This window comes from Panthera pardus, unplaced genomic scaffold (genome assembly GCF_024362965.1).
Source record: "Panthera pardus isolate Hobbes unplaced genomic scaffold, ASM2436296v1 HiC_scaffold_16, whole genome shotgun sequence".
In the NCBI taxonomy this organism is placed as follows: Eukaryota; Metazoa; Chordata; class Mammalia; order Carnivora; family Felidae; genus Panthera; species Panthera pardus.
In genome coordinates, this window is record NW_026526721.1 from 14,124,698 (window position 1) to 14,140,704 (window position 16,007).

The following is a 16,007-nucleotide window of genomic DNA, read 5'->3' on the forward strand; positions in this document are numbered from 1 at the left end:
CTGGGATTGTGATGCCTCATGCTTTGCTCTTCTTCTTCAAAATTACTTTGGCTATTCGGGGCTTTTTGTGGTTCCATACAAATTTTAGGATTGCTTGTTCTAGCTTTGAGAAGAATGCTGGTGCAATTTTGATTGGGATTGCATTGAATGTGTAGATAGCTTTGGGTAGTATTGACATTTTAACAGTATCTATTCTTCCAATCCATGAGCATGGAATGTTTTTCCATTTCTTTATATCTTCTTCAATTTCCTTCATAAGCTTTCTATAGTTTTCAGCATACAGATCTTTTACATCTTTGGTTAGGTTTATTCCGAGGTATTTTATGCTTCTTGGTGCAATTGTGAATGGGATCAGTTTCTTTATTTGCCTTTCTGTTGCTTCATTATTAGTGTATAAGAATGCAACTGATTTCTGTACATTGATTTTGTATCCTGCGACTTTGCTGAATTCATGTATCAGTTCTGGCAGACTTTTGGTGGAGTCTGTTGGATTTTCCTTGTATAATATCATGTCATCTGCAAAAAGTGAAAGCTTGACTTCATCTTTGCCAATTTTGATGCCTTTGATTTCCTTGTGTTGTCTGATTGCTGATGCTAGAACTTCCAACACTATGTTAAACAACAGCAGTGAGAGTGGACATCCCTGTCATGTTCCTGATCTCAGGGAGAAAGCTCTCAGTTTTTCCCCATTGAGGATGATGTTAGCTGTGGGCTTTTCATAAATGGCTTTTATGATGTTTAAGTATGTTCCTTCTATCCCGACTTTCTCGAGGGTTTTTATTAAGAAAGATGCTGAATTTGTCAAAGGCGTTTTCTGCATCGATTGACAGGATCATATGGTTCTTATCTTTTCTTTTATTAATGTGATGTATCACATTGATTGATTTGCGAATGTTGAACCAGCACTGCATCCCAGGAATGAATCCCACTTGATCATGGTGAATAATTCTTTTTATATGCTGTTGAATTCGATTTGCTAGTATCTTATTGAGAATTTTTGCATCCATATTCATCAGGGATATTGGCCTGTAGTTCTCTTTTTTTACTGGGTCTCTGTCTGGTTTAGGAATCAAAGTAATACTGGCTTCATAGAATGAGTCTGGAAGTTTTCCTTCCCATTCTATTTCTTGGAACAGCATAGAAGGATAGGTATTATCTCTGCTTTAAACGTCTGGTAGAACTCCCCTGGGAAGCCATCTGGTCCTGGACTCTTATTTGTTGGGAGATTTTTGATAACTGATTCAATTTCTTCACTGGTTATGGGCCTGTTCAAGCTTTCTATTTCCTCCTGATTGAGTTTTGGAAGAGTGTGGGTGTTTAGGAATTTGTCCATTTCTTCCAGGTTGTCCAATTTGTTGGCATATAATTTTTCATAGTATTCCCTGATAATTGTTTGTATCTCTGAGGGATTGGTTGTAATAATTCCATTTTCATTCATGATTTTATCTATTTGGGTCATCTCCCTTTTTTTTTTTGAGAAGCCTGGCTAGAGGTTTGTCAATTTTGTTTATTTTTTCAAAAAAAACAACTCTTGGTTTCGTTGATCTGCTCTACAGTTTTTTTAGATTCTATATTGTTTATTTCTGCTCTGATCTTTATTATTTCTCTTCTTCTGCTGGGTTTAGGCTGCCTTTGCTGTTCTGCTTCTATTTCCTTTAGGTGTGCTGTTAGATTTTGTATTTGGGATTTTTCTTGTTTCTTGAGATAGGCCTGGATTGCAATGTATTTTCCTCTCAGGACTGCCTTCGCTGCATCCCAAAGCGATTGGATTGTTGTATTTTCATTTTCGTTTGTTTCCAGAATTGTGGTCTTTCAATTCTTGTAAACTTATGAAGGGCTGTTTTGTGACCCAGTATATGATCTATCTTGGAGAATGTTCCATGTACACTCGAGAAGAAAGTATATTCTGTTGCTCTGGGATGCAGAGTTCTAAATATATCTGTCAAGTCCATCTGAGCCAATGTATCATTCAGTGTCCTTGTTTCTTTATTGATCCTGTGTCTAGATGATCTATCCATTTCTGTGAGTGGAGTGTTAAAGTCCCCTGCAATTACCACATTCTTATCAATAAGGTTGCTTATGTTTATGAGTAATTGTTTTATATATTTGGGGGCTCCCATATTCGCCGCATAGACATTTATAATTGTTAGCTCTTCCTGATGGATAGACCCTGTAATTATTATATAATGCCCTTCTTCATCTCTTGTTACAGCCTTTAATTTAAAGTCTAGTTTGTCTGATAGAAGTATGGCTACTCCAGCTTTCTTTTGGCTTCCAGTAGCATGATAAATAGTTCTCCATCCCCTCACTCTCAATCTAAAGGTGTCCTCAGGTCTAAAATGAGTCTCTTGTAGACAGCAAATAGATGGGTCTTGTTTTTTTATCCATTCTGATACCCTATGTCTTTTAGTTGGCGCATTTAATCCATTTACATTCAGTGTTATTATAGAAAGATACGGGTTTAGAGTCATTGTGATGTCTGTATGTTTTATGCTTGTAGTGATGTCTCTGGTACTTTGACTCACAGGATCCCCCTTAAGATCTCTTTTAGGGCTGGTTTAGTGGTGACAAATTCCTTCAGTTTTTGTTTGTTTGGGAAGACCTTTATCTCTCCTTCTATTCTAAATGACAGACTTGCTGGATAAAGGATTCTCGGCTGCATATTTTTTCTGTTCAACACATTGAAGATCTGCTGCCAATCCTTTCTGGCCTGCCAAGTTTCAAAAGAGAGATCAGTCACGAGTCTTACAGGTCTCCCTTTATATGTTAGGGCACGTTTATCCCTTGCTGCTTTCAGAATTTTCTCTTTATCCTTGTATTTTGCCAGTTTCACTATGATATGTTGTGCAGAAGATCGATTCAAGTTACATCTGAAGGGAGTTCTCTGTGCCTCTTGGATTTCAATGCCTTTTTCCTTCCCCAGTTCAGGGAAGTTCTCAGCTATTATTTCTTCAAGTACACCTTCAGCACCTTTCCCTCTCTCTTCCTCCTCTGGGATACCAATTATGCGTATATTATTTCTTTTTAGTGTATCACTTAGTTCTCTAATTTTCCCCTCATACTCCTGGATTTTTTATCTCTTTTTCTCAGCTTCCTCTTTTTCCATAATTTTATCTTCTAGTTCACCTATTCTCTCCTCTGCCTCTTCAGTCCGAGCCGTGGATGTTTCCATTTTATTTTGCATCTCGTTTAAAGCGTTTTTCAGCTCCTCCTGACTATTCCTTAGTCCCTTGATCTCTGTAGCAATAGATTCTCTGCTGTCCTCTATTCTGTTTTCAAGCCCAGCGTTTAATTTTATGACTGTTATTCTAAATTCACTTTCTGTTATATTATTTAAATTCTTTTTGATCAGTTCATTAGCTGTTGTTATTTCCTGGAGATTCTTTTGAGGGGAATTCTTCCGTTTGGTCATTTTGGATAGTCCCTGGAGTGGTGCGGACCTGCAGGGCACTTCCCCTGTGCTGTGGTGTATAAATGGAGTTGGTGGGCGGGGCCGCAGTCCGACCTGATGTCTGCCCCCAGCCCACCGCTGGGGCCACAGTCAGGCTGGTGAGTACCTTCTCTTCCCCTCTCCTAGGGGCGGGATTCACTGTGGGGTGGCCTGGCCCATCTGGACTACTTGCACAGTGTCAGGCTTGTGGTGCTGGGGATCTGGCGTATTAGCTGGGGTGGGTAGGCAAGGTGCACGGGGGCAGGAGGGGCAGGCTTAGCTCGCTTCTCCTTAGGTGATCCACTTCAGGAGGGGCCCCTCTTCTGTGGGCCTCTCGTCTGCGCTTGGGTCTGGAGACTCCATTCTGCTAGTCTTCTGGTGGTTTTCTGGGTTATTTAGGCAGGTGTAGGAATCTAAGTGATCAGCAGGATGTGCGGTAAGCCCAGCGTCCTCCTATGCCGCCATCTTCTGCCGGTCAGACAAATATTTTTGAATGTGTTTGAAAGAGAACCATCCGACACACTGAATACATAGTAGAAAAATTGCAGATGAATTTCCTACTCTCAGAGTGTGTACATTTTGTTGGTGTTAATAAATATGTTACAAATTAATTATGACAAATTTAGACACATAATTTGCTTGGAGAGAATAAAAGAGCTTTCTGGGGAAGAGAATGAAGGTTCATTAAATATTGGAGAGATAGTTCGGGGTGGTACTTTGATGTTTGGTGTCAAATGAACTGATCAAGTTGAAAGAATGGCTAGAAAGGGCAGTACCAAGGAGAAAGGGAAAGAGGAATTCATTACGTGTTGGGTATGATCAGTGGTGCCACAATTTTCAGTTGAAAAGAGGAAGGAGTAGGGCTTTAATGGTGTCCTTCAGTGTCTTCCCTGGTGCGTATACAAGAATGGGATGAGAAGCCCAGTCCTTTCTGAGTTTGAGAACCTTCCGTTTGTTGGGGTCTGACTTCAGTATCCTTTCCTCAGGTGCCATTCCAGAACTCTCACCTTTAGATCCTACAATAGAAAGTGTATTTCAGACTCAAATTCCACCAGCAGTGAAAAACCGATCGCTGACTCATATGCATGGCAAAGGTGAGTGCACAAAGTCTGAGTGTGAGAATCCTAGAGCCAGGAGACTCTAAGCCCTGTCAGAGTCCGAGGAGGATGGCCTTGAAATCGAGGTCAGCCCTGGGTGGAGGCTATGCCCCGTATATTGAGTGTCCTGCTGACGAAGAATTAAGCCTTCTCTCAAGGGATGGAATATATGGAATAGTCTAAATCTGGAACACATGGGATAGTCTAAATCTGATGTGATGACTGAGTGTGCTCTGAGTTAGTCTAGGATGGGTACATCGTACAAACAGGGAAAAGAATTCTAATAATTACAGTTTGTTGAAAATCTATTCATTGTTCCATTATGTTCCTTGTCTTTGAAGGCTTTCTGAAGGAGGGAAGAATATCATCAATTAGGCACGTATATTATAATTTACATATCTAGTGACGTTCTGGTTATTTATAAGGCATAGAGAACATATGGAACAATGTGTTCACAAACAGACAACTTTATTTATATTTATTCATATATTTCAATTTTTTTCATTTATTTATTTATTTTTTTGAGAGACAGAGTGTCAGCGTGGGAGGGGCAGAGTTTGAAAGAGACACAGAATCTGAATCAGGCTTCAGTCTCCAGGCTGTCAGCACAGAGCATTACACGGGGCTCGAACTCACAAACTGTAAGATCATCACCTGAGCTGAGGTTGGACACTTAATCAACTAGCCATCCAGCAACCCCCACACAACTATCTTTAAGGTGTGAAATTTGAGACTCTCTTAGTCCAAGAATATTGGAGATAATTCAGGAGTATTGTGACAAGAAAGGGGCTGTTAGAAAAGCAAAGTGTGTATTCAGGGATTTTGTGCATTAGAGATTATGGTTGTGAATTTCAAGAATGGTAGAAAAGTAGGGAAAATTAAGGTAAAGAACAATTGTAGTGGGTATATTTTCCTTAAACTTCTTGTAAGGGATGAATCACAGCAGAGGGACCACATACCCCAGTCTAACAGTATTAGGAAATACTGTCAACTGAAGGAAAAATGTCTACTAAGGAAAGATCACAGGAAAGGAAATCAGCAGGTTTATGAAATTCCCAGGTGAAAGTATTCAGTAAAAGACTGGATGCCACTCATTTCTTTGATGGGAAATTTTAGCGAGGAGTAGAAGGAATGATCTTCCTGAGTTTGTACTCCCTCCCAGGTTGGATTTTAAAGTTCACAGTAAAAAGTGATACAAATTTTGGATTCTGCCAGATTCGTAAAATGGTGATTGATGTAAAGTGTAGACAACGAAGACAAGCAGAAACATCCCAAGAAACAACCATACAAACAAAAAGCAGAGACACCTACCTTTCTTCCTTCCTTCCCTCCTTCCTTCCTTCCTTCCTTCCTTCTTTCCTTCCTTCCTTCCTTCCTTCCTTCCTTCCTTCTGACCACCTTTCTTTCTTTCTTTCTTTCTTTCTTTCTTTCTTTCTTTCTTTCTTTCTTTTTCTTTCTTTCTTTTCTTTCCTTCTTGTTTTATAACTCCTTCCTTCCTTCCTTCCTTCCTTCCTTCCTTCCTTCCTTCCTTCCTTCCTTCTTTTCTTTTTGACTTTATGTCTGGCAATAGAATGATTGGATAAAGGGTTTAGTTGAGAAAAAAAAGAAGTATTTGGAATTAGACATCAATAAAAAGAGAATATGTAGATGTTAGATTCAAACCAAGGTTTCTAGATCTCAAAACTATTGGCATTTTGCAGCAGAAGTTCCAGTGTTGTTTTGGGCTTTGTTCTGTTGGCTGGAATTAGCATCTTCCCTCGTTTATCACACATGGAGCTACTAGGTATCTGCAGTAGGTATCTGGGTGTGAGCAGGCAGGCAAAAATTTGCAATGATTCCAGAAAGGAGATGGGAGTTATTTCCTTCCCTATGGGGACAGGTAGATAGCTTAGGAAAGAGGAAAGATCAAGAGAACAAGATTTTCCTAAATGTCCCTCAACAATGATATATAAGGTAAATTAAATGACAACAAGTTGTGAAGGTGGGTACCAGTTTTATGTATGGCACATGATTCTAGTGAGAGAATTCTTCAGCACAGCAATTAAAATGCTGTTCTTTAAATATAACTGGAGACTCCAACAGAATGAAGTCACATTTCCCAAGACATTTATTGATTGTTGGCAGTGAGTGGCATACCAGAAGTGCTTACATATTTGTTGGGTATGTCAGGGAATGAATGTTATGTTCTGCCAATTACTGACAGTATATAAAGGTCCAAGGCTAGTAGAAGACACACAGTTCACCACATCCTCTCACAACCCACGTGAAATCTCTTCTCTTGACAAGATGTGTTGCAACTACGGCAACTCTTGTGGCTATGGCTGTGGCTATGGCTATGGCTGTGGCTATGGCCCCTATTACAGCTGGAGTTATGGACCCGGCTATGGATGTGGATATGGCTCCCGGTATGGCTGTGGCTCTGGTTGTGGATATGGCTGTGGATATGGCTCCTGCTGTGGCTACGGCCCCAGATATGGCTGTGGTTGTGGCTATGGCTCCGGCTGCTATGGTTACCAGCCATTTTGCTATAGAAGATGTTATTCTTCTTGCTGCTAGAACATCGCCCCATTGTCCTCTAAATAAGACACATCTAATGAGAGGGCTGAATCAAAGATTCATACCTCACATTTTCTATATCCAAGAAAATGCATGCTTCACAGAGGCTCACACCTCCAAGCAACATTTCTAGAATGGCATCCTGTGCCTCAAGGCTGTGTGGTATCATCTGACTGTTTTCTAAATGTTCGTGTTTATTCCTTTACTCTGGATTCTGTCATCTGACTGTGGCAACAAGCCTAACACCCCACAGTTGGGCAAATTCCTTATTCTCAATAAAAATGATTCTTTGCTTCTAATATATCTCTATGTTCTTGCTTGTGAATTACTCCTTTTTTTGAGGTATTATGACTTCTCTTGAAAACCTAGGTGACAATATGTTTCATGAACATGAGGGCTCTTCCTTCATATAATGCAAGTGTTTCTTCTCTTATGTGCATCAGAGAAAATGCCTTTTCTACCTGTGCCTTGCATCCCTCATGCCCAGGCCCTCACACCTCAACACAAATCACAGATATTTCAGAACTTTCATCTGGAAATCACACTCTATGTAAAATGGAGGTGGAGAGGAAAGACAAGGAGGGATGTTACCTCTTTAGGAGGTTGTGAGTCAAGCTCCAGGGAGAAGAGGTGTGGCCTGAGTACTTCAAGGATGAATGGAATGGAAGAGAGAGTTTCCAGATTAATGAGAAATTAGAAATGGACTCGGATGTCTAATGAACTAAGGAAAGGAAAATTTAGAAGAAAGATGTGGTATTGTATCATCTGTAATTTAATGGAAGTCTGGATGTATTTGTTAGCATATATTGAGAGTGAGGAAATTGATTTCAGTCACTTAACTCACCAATAGTTTAGAATGTTTTTGAAAGGGACCTATCCTACACTCTGAAGATACAGGAGGAAAATTGTGGAGTACTTTCTTGCTCTCAGAGCGTTGACATTCTAATGGCGATATTTAAAAATAAGTAGGAATTAGTTGAAATTAATTTGGAGAGATCATCCCTATGGAGGCAATAAAACATCTTACTGGGGAAGAGATTGCAGGCTGAAAGATTGCAGAGATAGTTCAAGGAGGTATTTTGACATTTTGTGTCAAATGAACTGATGCCATTTGAAAGAAATACTAGAAAGAACAGTTGTAAGTATAAAGGGGAAAGAGAAATTCATGAAGGTTGGGGTATGATTGGTGGTGCCACAATTTGTAGTGGAAAAAAGCAAGGGATAGTTTGGGAGTTGTGAGCTTACTATTGTGTTGGGTTCTTACCAAAGTGTCTTTTCCTCATGTGCCTTCCAGAACTCTACAGTTAGAGCGTACATCAGAAAAAAGTGTCTTCAGACTCAATTTCTACCAGCAGAAAGAATGACTCACTGTCTCATCTCCGTGACAAAAGTCACTGAAGAAAGTCTGAGTCTGAGGACACTGGAGCTAAAAGACTCCATCCACAACATGGCCAATTGTAAGGAAGATAACCCTGCCATCAAGATCAGCCCTGGCATGAGGCTATGCCCAGGATACTAAGTGTCCTGCTGTGGAAGGATCAGGGCTTCTGTCACGGGTTGGAAGTTTTCAATATGGGACATCCTAAGTCTGTTCTGAGGACTGCCTGTGCTCTGGGTTAGTCAAGGGTCGGTAAATCCTACAGACAGGGGAAGGAATTCCAATAATTACAGTTTGTTAAAAATCGACTCATTTTTCCATTATGTTCCTTGTCTTTGAAGGCTTTCTGAAGGAGGGAAGAACATCATCAGATAGGCATGTATATCACAATTTACATATCCATAAAGGGTCGAAAATTTTTTAGGTATATAAGACAACTTGCACATCTGTGACAAGGTGTTCATAAACTGACAAGTATCCTCAAAATGTGATATTTGAGTCTCACTAGTTAAAAACTTTTGAGACTTTCAGGATGGAAAGAGTAGAATGGAATGAGAACATGGTGATCATATAATGAATTATCTTATAACTTCTAATGGCACACCAACATTTGAACACGATTTTGTTTTAATGCATTTCTTTACTGGGGAAATATTGACTGAATTCAAATTATGTGCCCGGCTCTACTTCATCTGGAAAGAGGGGTGCACAGAAGAGGAGATTATGTTTCTGCCATTATGGATCTGTATTCAGAAACCTGAATGGAAAGTTACTAGAAATACTGCAAGAAAGCTGGAAAACTTTTCCAATAGTTCAGGAGTACTGTGACAAGAAAGGGGGTGTTAGAAAAGCAAAGTGTGTATTCTAGGGATTTTGTGCATTAGAGTTTATAGCTGTGAATTTCAAGAATGGTAGAAAAGTAGAGAAAATTAAGCCAAAGAACAATTATAGTGGGTATATTTTCCTTAAACTTCTGGTAAGGGATGAATTAGAGCAGAGTGATCAGATAGAGCAGTCTAAAAGTCATAGGAAATACTGTCAACTGAAGAAAAAATGTCTACAAAGGAAAGATCACAGGAAAGGAAATCAGCAGTTTCATGAAATTCCCAGGTGAAAGCATTGAGTAAAAGACTGGATGTCACACATTTCTTTGATGGGAAATTTTAGCGTGGAGTAGAAGGAATGATCTTCCTGAGTTTGTACTCCCTTGCAGCTTGGATTTTAGAGTTGTCACAGTAAAAAGTAATACAAATTTTGGATTCTGCCAGATTCATAAAATGATGATTGATGTAAAGAGTAGACAACAAAGATGAGCAGAAAAATCCCAAGAAACAACCATACAAACAAAAAACAGAGACAGCTTCCTTTGTTCCTTCCTTTCTTTCTCTTTTCTTTCTTTCTTTCTTTCTTTCTTTCTTTCTTTCTTTCTTTCTTTCTTTCTTTCTTTCTTTCTTCTCTTTCTTTCTTTCTTTCTTTCTTTCTTTCTTTCTTTCTTTCCACTCTCTCTTTCTTTCTCTCTACTCTCTCTTTCTTTGTCTCTTTCTTTCTTTCATTCTTTCTAATTTCTTCCTTCTTTCCTTGTTTTCCTTTTGACTTTATGTCTGGCAATGGAATGATTGAATAATGGGTGTAGTTGAGAAAACAAGGAAGAATTTGGAATTAGACACCAATAAAGAGAGAATATAGAGATGTGAGGTTACAAACCAAGGTTTCTAGATCTCAACACTATTGGCATTGTACAGCAGAAGTTCCAGTGTTGTTGGGCTTTGTTCTGTTGGCTGGAATTAGCATCTTCCCTCGTTTATCACACATGGAGCTACTAGGTATCTGCAGTAGGTATCTGGGTGTGAGCAGGCAGGCAAAAATTTGCAATGATTCCAGAAAGATGATGGGAGTTATTTCCTTCCCTATGGGGACAGGTAGATAGCTTAGGAAACAGGAGATATCAAGAGGACAAAATTTTCCTAAATGTCCCTCAACCATGATACATAAGGTAAATTAAATGACAGTAAGTTGTGAAGGTGGGTACCAGTTTTACATATGGCACATGATTCTAGTGTGAGAATTCTTCAGCAGAGCAAATTAAAATACTGTTCTTTAAATATAACTGGAGACTCCAACAGAATGAAGTCACATTTCCCAAGACATTTATTGATTGTTGGCAGTGAGTGGCATACCAGAAGTGCTTACATATTTGTTGGGTATGTCAGGGGATGAATGGTATGTTCTGCCAATTACTGACAGTATATAAAGGTCCAAAGCTAGTAGAAGACATGCACTTCACCACATCCTCTTGCAACCCACGTGAAATCTCTTCCAAGATGTGTTGCAACTACGGCAACTCCTGTGGCTATGGCTGTGGCTATGGCTATGGCTGTGGCTATGGTCCCTATTATGGCTATAGTTATGGACCTGGCTATGGCTGTGGATATGGCTGTGGATACGGCTCCTGCTGTGGCTATGGCACCAGATATGGCTGTGACTGTGGCTATGGCTCTGGTTGCTGTGGCTACTGGCCATTTTGGTATAGAAGATGTTATTCTTCTTGCTGCTAGAACATCACTCTCCAAGACACATTTCCTTCTGAAATGGCATGCTTTAAGGGAGGGCTGATTCATTGATTTATACCCCAAGATTTCTATATCCGATGAATTGCATACTTTCGGTAATTGTGACCCCTAGTTAGCATTTGTATGAAGGCATCCTGTGGCTGAAGGCTATGTGGTATCCTCTGACTATTTTCCAAATGTTAGTCTTCACTTCTATTCTGGGTTCTGTGTTGAGACTGTGGCAACATATCTAAAATCCCACAGTGAGGCAAATCCCTTATTCTCAATAAAAATGTTTCATTTTTTTTCTAACTAATCTCTGTGTTCTTGCTAATGAATGACTCCTTTTTGAGGTGTATGGCATCTCCTGAAACTCGGGCAACAATATATTCCATGAACCTGGGTCTCTTCCTAGATATAATATAAACATTACTTCTCTTATGTGCATCGGAGATAATGTCTTCTCCTATTTCTTGTATCCATAACACCTCAACATAAATCACACTGTGTCAGAACTATGTCCTTGAGGTAACACCGTATCTAAAATGGAGCTGAAGGCTGGAGGGGTAAGAGGAAGAGTTAGGACACCTCTTCGGGAAGTTGTGACACAAGCTCAAGGGGGAGGAAGTATGGCCTGAGTGCTTCAAGGATGAATGGAGTTGAAGAGAGAAATTTTGGGATTAATGAGAAAATGGGAGCTGCCTCTGTTGAGATGTAAGAAACTAAGGAAATGAGAAGCAAAAGAAAAACGTGATATTGTATGATCTGCATTTTGATGGAAGTGCAAATACATTTGTTGGCATATACTGAGTTTCAGTAAATTGATTTAAGTCAATTAATTTCCAAATCGTTTTGAATGTTTTTGAAAGGCAACTGTCACACACCCTGAAGGCTCAGTAGAAAAATTATAGGTGAATTTCTTGCTGTCAGAGTGGTTTCATTCTAGTAGGTTAATAAAACAAAAAGAAGAATTAATTCGGATAAATTTAGAGAGATAATTCCTATGGTGTGAATAAAACAGCATCCTTGAGAAGACTGAAGTATTGAAGAGTTAGTTCAAGGATGTGTTTTGACATGTTCTGTCACATGAACTCATGTCAGTTTCCAGAAATACTAGAAAGGACAGTTGTAAATGTAAAGTAGAAAGAGAAATACATAAGGTTTTGGGTATGATCAGTGGTGCCACGAGTTTTAGTGCAAAAACACAATGGCTAGTGTCTTAAATGCGCTCTCTAATGGAGCAGATATAAAATGAAATTAATAGTTCCAGTTGATTTTCTGAGTTTGAATGCGTACTAATTTGTTGGATTCTGATTTCAGTGTGCTCCTCTCATGTGCCTTTCCAGACCTCTAACATTTAGATCCTACAACAAAAATTGTCTTTCAGACACAATTTCAACAAGCAGAATAAAAGACTCACTGTCTCATCTCCATGACAAGGGTCACTGCACAAAGTCTGGGTCTGAGTACCCTTGGTCCTGGAGACTCCACAACTTGGCCAGTTCCAAGGAAGATGGCTCTGCCATCAAGGTTGTCCTGGAGGGAAACTACACCCAGGATATAATGTGTCTTACTGACGAGGAAAGAGATGTTCTTTCAAGAGCTGGAAATTCTCACAGATGGAACATCTGTAAGTCATTTCTGGGGACTGACTGTGCTCTGGATAAATCAGAGGTGAGAAAATTGTATACACAGGGGAAGTCAATTCCAATCATTACAGTTTGTTGAACATAGAACTTATGGTTTCATTAGGTTCCTTTTCATTGAACACTACCTATAACAGGGCAGAATAGTATTTATTAGGCACGTATCTCATACTTTCTATTTCTAGTAAAGAGTTTATCATTTATTAGGCATATGAGATAACTTGTATATCTGTAGAAATGACTTTGAACACTAACAGATATCTTCAAAAGGTGAAATTTGTGACTGTTTTAGCAATGAACATTTGGGACTTTCGGCTTGAATGAATTGAGAACATTATGACATATATTCACATTCTTATAGATTCTAAGTGATACCAACGTTTGAACATGGTTTTGTTTTAATATGTCTGTTTGTTATTGGCAGAAATATTGAGTTGAGATTATGTGCCAGGCACTATGCTTAGAGCTAACCGATGATTCAAGGACACACAGAAGAAAAGATTTTTTTCTGCCATTAAACATCAGTGTCCCGAGCTCTTAATGGAAGTGTATAGAAATAAAGCAATAAAGATAGGAAGTGTTTTTCATTAGTTCGTGGGTATTGTGACCAGAGAGTGGGTGTTTAAAAAGTATCATGTCTATTTCAGGGAACTCGTGCATTGGAATTTATGGTTTTGAATTTCAATAATGATGGAAAAGTAGGAAAATTAAAGGTAAAGAACATTTGTAAGGGGATATATGTGTTGAATTTGTTGTTAGGGATGACACATAGTGGAGTGATCAGATAACCCATGAGCAATATTAGAAAAAAAACAGTAGGAAATATTCTCAACCAAAGGAAACATATCTAATAATGAAACTTCTCCGAAAAGGAAATCAGCAGTTTTATTAAAATGCCTGTGGAAGTCATTCAATAAAGGACTGGATGACACTCATTTCTTGGTGTTGAAATTTGAGTGTGGAGTAGAAGAAATGATACCTGAATTTGTACTCATTTCCAACTAGGATTTCATAGTTGTTACAGTGAAAAGTAGTTTAAATTTGGATTCTGCCTGGATATGAACATAGTGGCCTGGGCAATGAAGATAAGCAAAAGCATCACAAACAAATAAACAACATCCTCCCCTCCCCCCCTCCCCGTATATCTGGTGATGAAAGGGTTGGACTTTCAGTTTATTTGAGAAGGAGGGGAATCTTTGGACATAGACACGAGTAAAGAGAGAATCTAATTTATAGATGTGAGGCTATAAAGCTAGGTTTCTCGATCTCAGCACTTTTGACATTTTACATGAGGCACTTCAATGGTGTTGAGGGACTTTCTGTGTCATGAAATGGGCATCATCCCTAGCTTTTACCACACAGACCCAGTAGATATCTGTAGCAGGTATCTGGGTGCAAGAAGCCTGGTAAGATGTTGCAATGATTCCAGAAAGGAGATGAATTTTTCTTTCCTTATGGACAGAGGTAGATGTTTTATGAGTGTGGAGAGATCAAGAAGGAGAAATATTTCCTAAAAACCCCTCAGCCTTCTTGTTAAATGATTGGAGATTGTGAACATGGATTTTGGTTTTACTTAGAGTCCATGATTCTACTGAGAAATGTTTTTTGGAAGAATGAAATAAAATGCTCTTCTTTACTAAAACTGAAGTCTCCTTAATAATGAGCTCACGTTGCCCAAGACATTGTTGATTGTTGACAGTGACTGGCACAGCACAGTTGCTTACATATTTGTTGGGTAAGTCAGGGGATGAGTGACATGCTCTGCTAATTACTGACAGTATATAAGGGTCCAAAGCAAGTAGAAGACACGCACTTCACCACATCCTCTCACAACCCACGTGAATTCTCTTCTCTTGGCAAGATGTGTTGCAACTACGGCAACTCCTGTGGCTGTGGCTGTGGATATGGCTATGGCTGTGGATGTAGTCCGTATTATGGCTGTGGTTATGGCCTCCGTTATGGCTGTGGCTATGGCTCAGGATGTGGCTGTGGCTATGGCTCCTGCTGTGGCTATGGCACCGGATATGGCTGTGGCTATGGCTATGGCTCCAACTGCTGTGGCTACCGGCCATTTTTCTATAGAAGATGTTATTCCTCTTGCTGCTAGAACATCACTGTCCAAACCCCACTTGCTTCTGAAACGACACACCTTAAGAGAAGGCTCATTCAAGGATCTATACCCCAAGATTTATATATCGGGAACATTGCATGTGTCATAGAAGATTTGACCTCCAGTAACATTTGTAAGATGGCAGCTTGCAAATTGAGGCTATGAAGTATCATCTAACAGTTTTCCACGAAGTGTTGGCTTTACTCCCTTAATATGGATTCTGTGTTGTGACTGTGGCAAGGTTTCGAACATCCCACATTTGGGCAAATCCCTTATTCTCAATAAAAATGTTTCATTCCTTCTATCAAATGTCTCTGTTCTTTCTTGTGAAAGCCTCCTTTCTTGAGGTGTTATGGCGTGTCTTGAAAATTGGGCTGACAATATATTTCATGTACCCGGGTCTCTTTCTGGATATCATACAAGCATTTCTTCTCTTACATGCATGGATATAATGTCTTCTCCACCTAAGTCTCATATCCCTAACACTCCAACACAAATCACACAGTATTCCAGAACTGTGCCCTGGAAATCACACTGTAGGTACAATGCATGTGGAGGGAAAAGACGAGGATGAGGAGGGATGGCATCTCCTGGGAGGTTGTGACAGAAGCCCAAGGGGAAGGGGGTGTGGCCTGATCACTTAAAGGATGAATGTGATGGAAGAGAGAGTGTCTGGTATTCATGAGCAATTGGAAGCTGCCTCAGCTGAAGTGTAAAGAAGCAAGGAAAGGGTACGTTAGAAGCAAAGCGTGGTATCATATCATCTGAATTGGATGGATTTGCTAATATATTTGTTGGCATAAAATGAGTTTGAAGAAATTGATTTAAATCACTTAATTGACAAATCCTTTTGAATGTGTTTGAAAGAGAACTATCCAACACACTGAATACATAGTAGAAAAATTGCAGATGAATTTCCTACTCTGAGTGTTTACATTTTGTTGGTGTTAATAAATATGTTACAAATTAATTATGACAAATTTAGACACATAATTTGCTTGGAGAGAATAAAACAGCTTTCTGGGGAAGAGAATGAAGGTTCATTAAATATTGGAGAGATAGTTCGGGGTGGTACTTTGATGTTTGGTGTCAAACGAACTGATCAAGTGGAAAGAATGGCCAGAAAGGGCAGTACTAAGTAGAAAGGGGAAGAGAAATTCATTACGTGTTGGGTATGATCAATGGTGCCACAATTTTCAGTTGAAAAGAGGAAGGAGTAGGGCTTTAATGGTGTCCTTCAG

General features: G+C 39.4%; 3 protein-coding genes across 3 annotated transcripts; all 3 read left to right on the plus strand.

Moving 5' to 3' along the window:
* The first annotated feature begins 6,776 nt into the window (after positions 1-6,776).
* Positions 6,777-7,386, plus strand: LOC128777392 (keratin-associated protein 6-2-like). Its single transcript, XM_053904206.1, has one exon. It carries the CDS (start codon positions 6,814-6,816, stop codon positions 7,081-7,083), a length of 270 nt encoding a protein of 89 aa, XP_053760181.1. The 5' UTR covers positions 6,777-6,813; the 3' UTR covers positions 7,084-7,386.
* Positions 7,387-10,782: 3,396 nt separating this feature from the next.
* LOC128777394 (keratin-associated protein 21-1-like) lies at positions 10,783-11,016 on the plus strand. The gene has a single exon (XM_053904209.1). The coding sequence runs from the start codon at positions 10,783-10,785 to the stop codon at positions 11,014-11,016; it is 234 nt and encodes a 77-aa protein (XP_053760184.1).
* Positions 11,017-14,479: 3,463 nt separating this feature from the next.
* On the plus strand, positions 14,480-15,069 carry LOC128777393 (keratin-associated protein 6-2-like). Its single transcript, XM_053904207.1, has one exon. The coding sequence runs from the start codon at positions 14,518-14,520 to the stop codon at positions 14,761-14,763; it is 246 nt and encodes an 81-aa protein (XP_053760182.1). The 5' UTR covers positions 14,480-14,517; the 3' UTR covers positions 14,764-15,069.
* Positions 15,070-16,007: the final 938 nt, after the last annotated feature.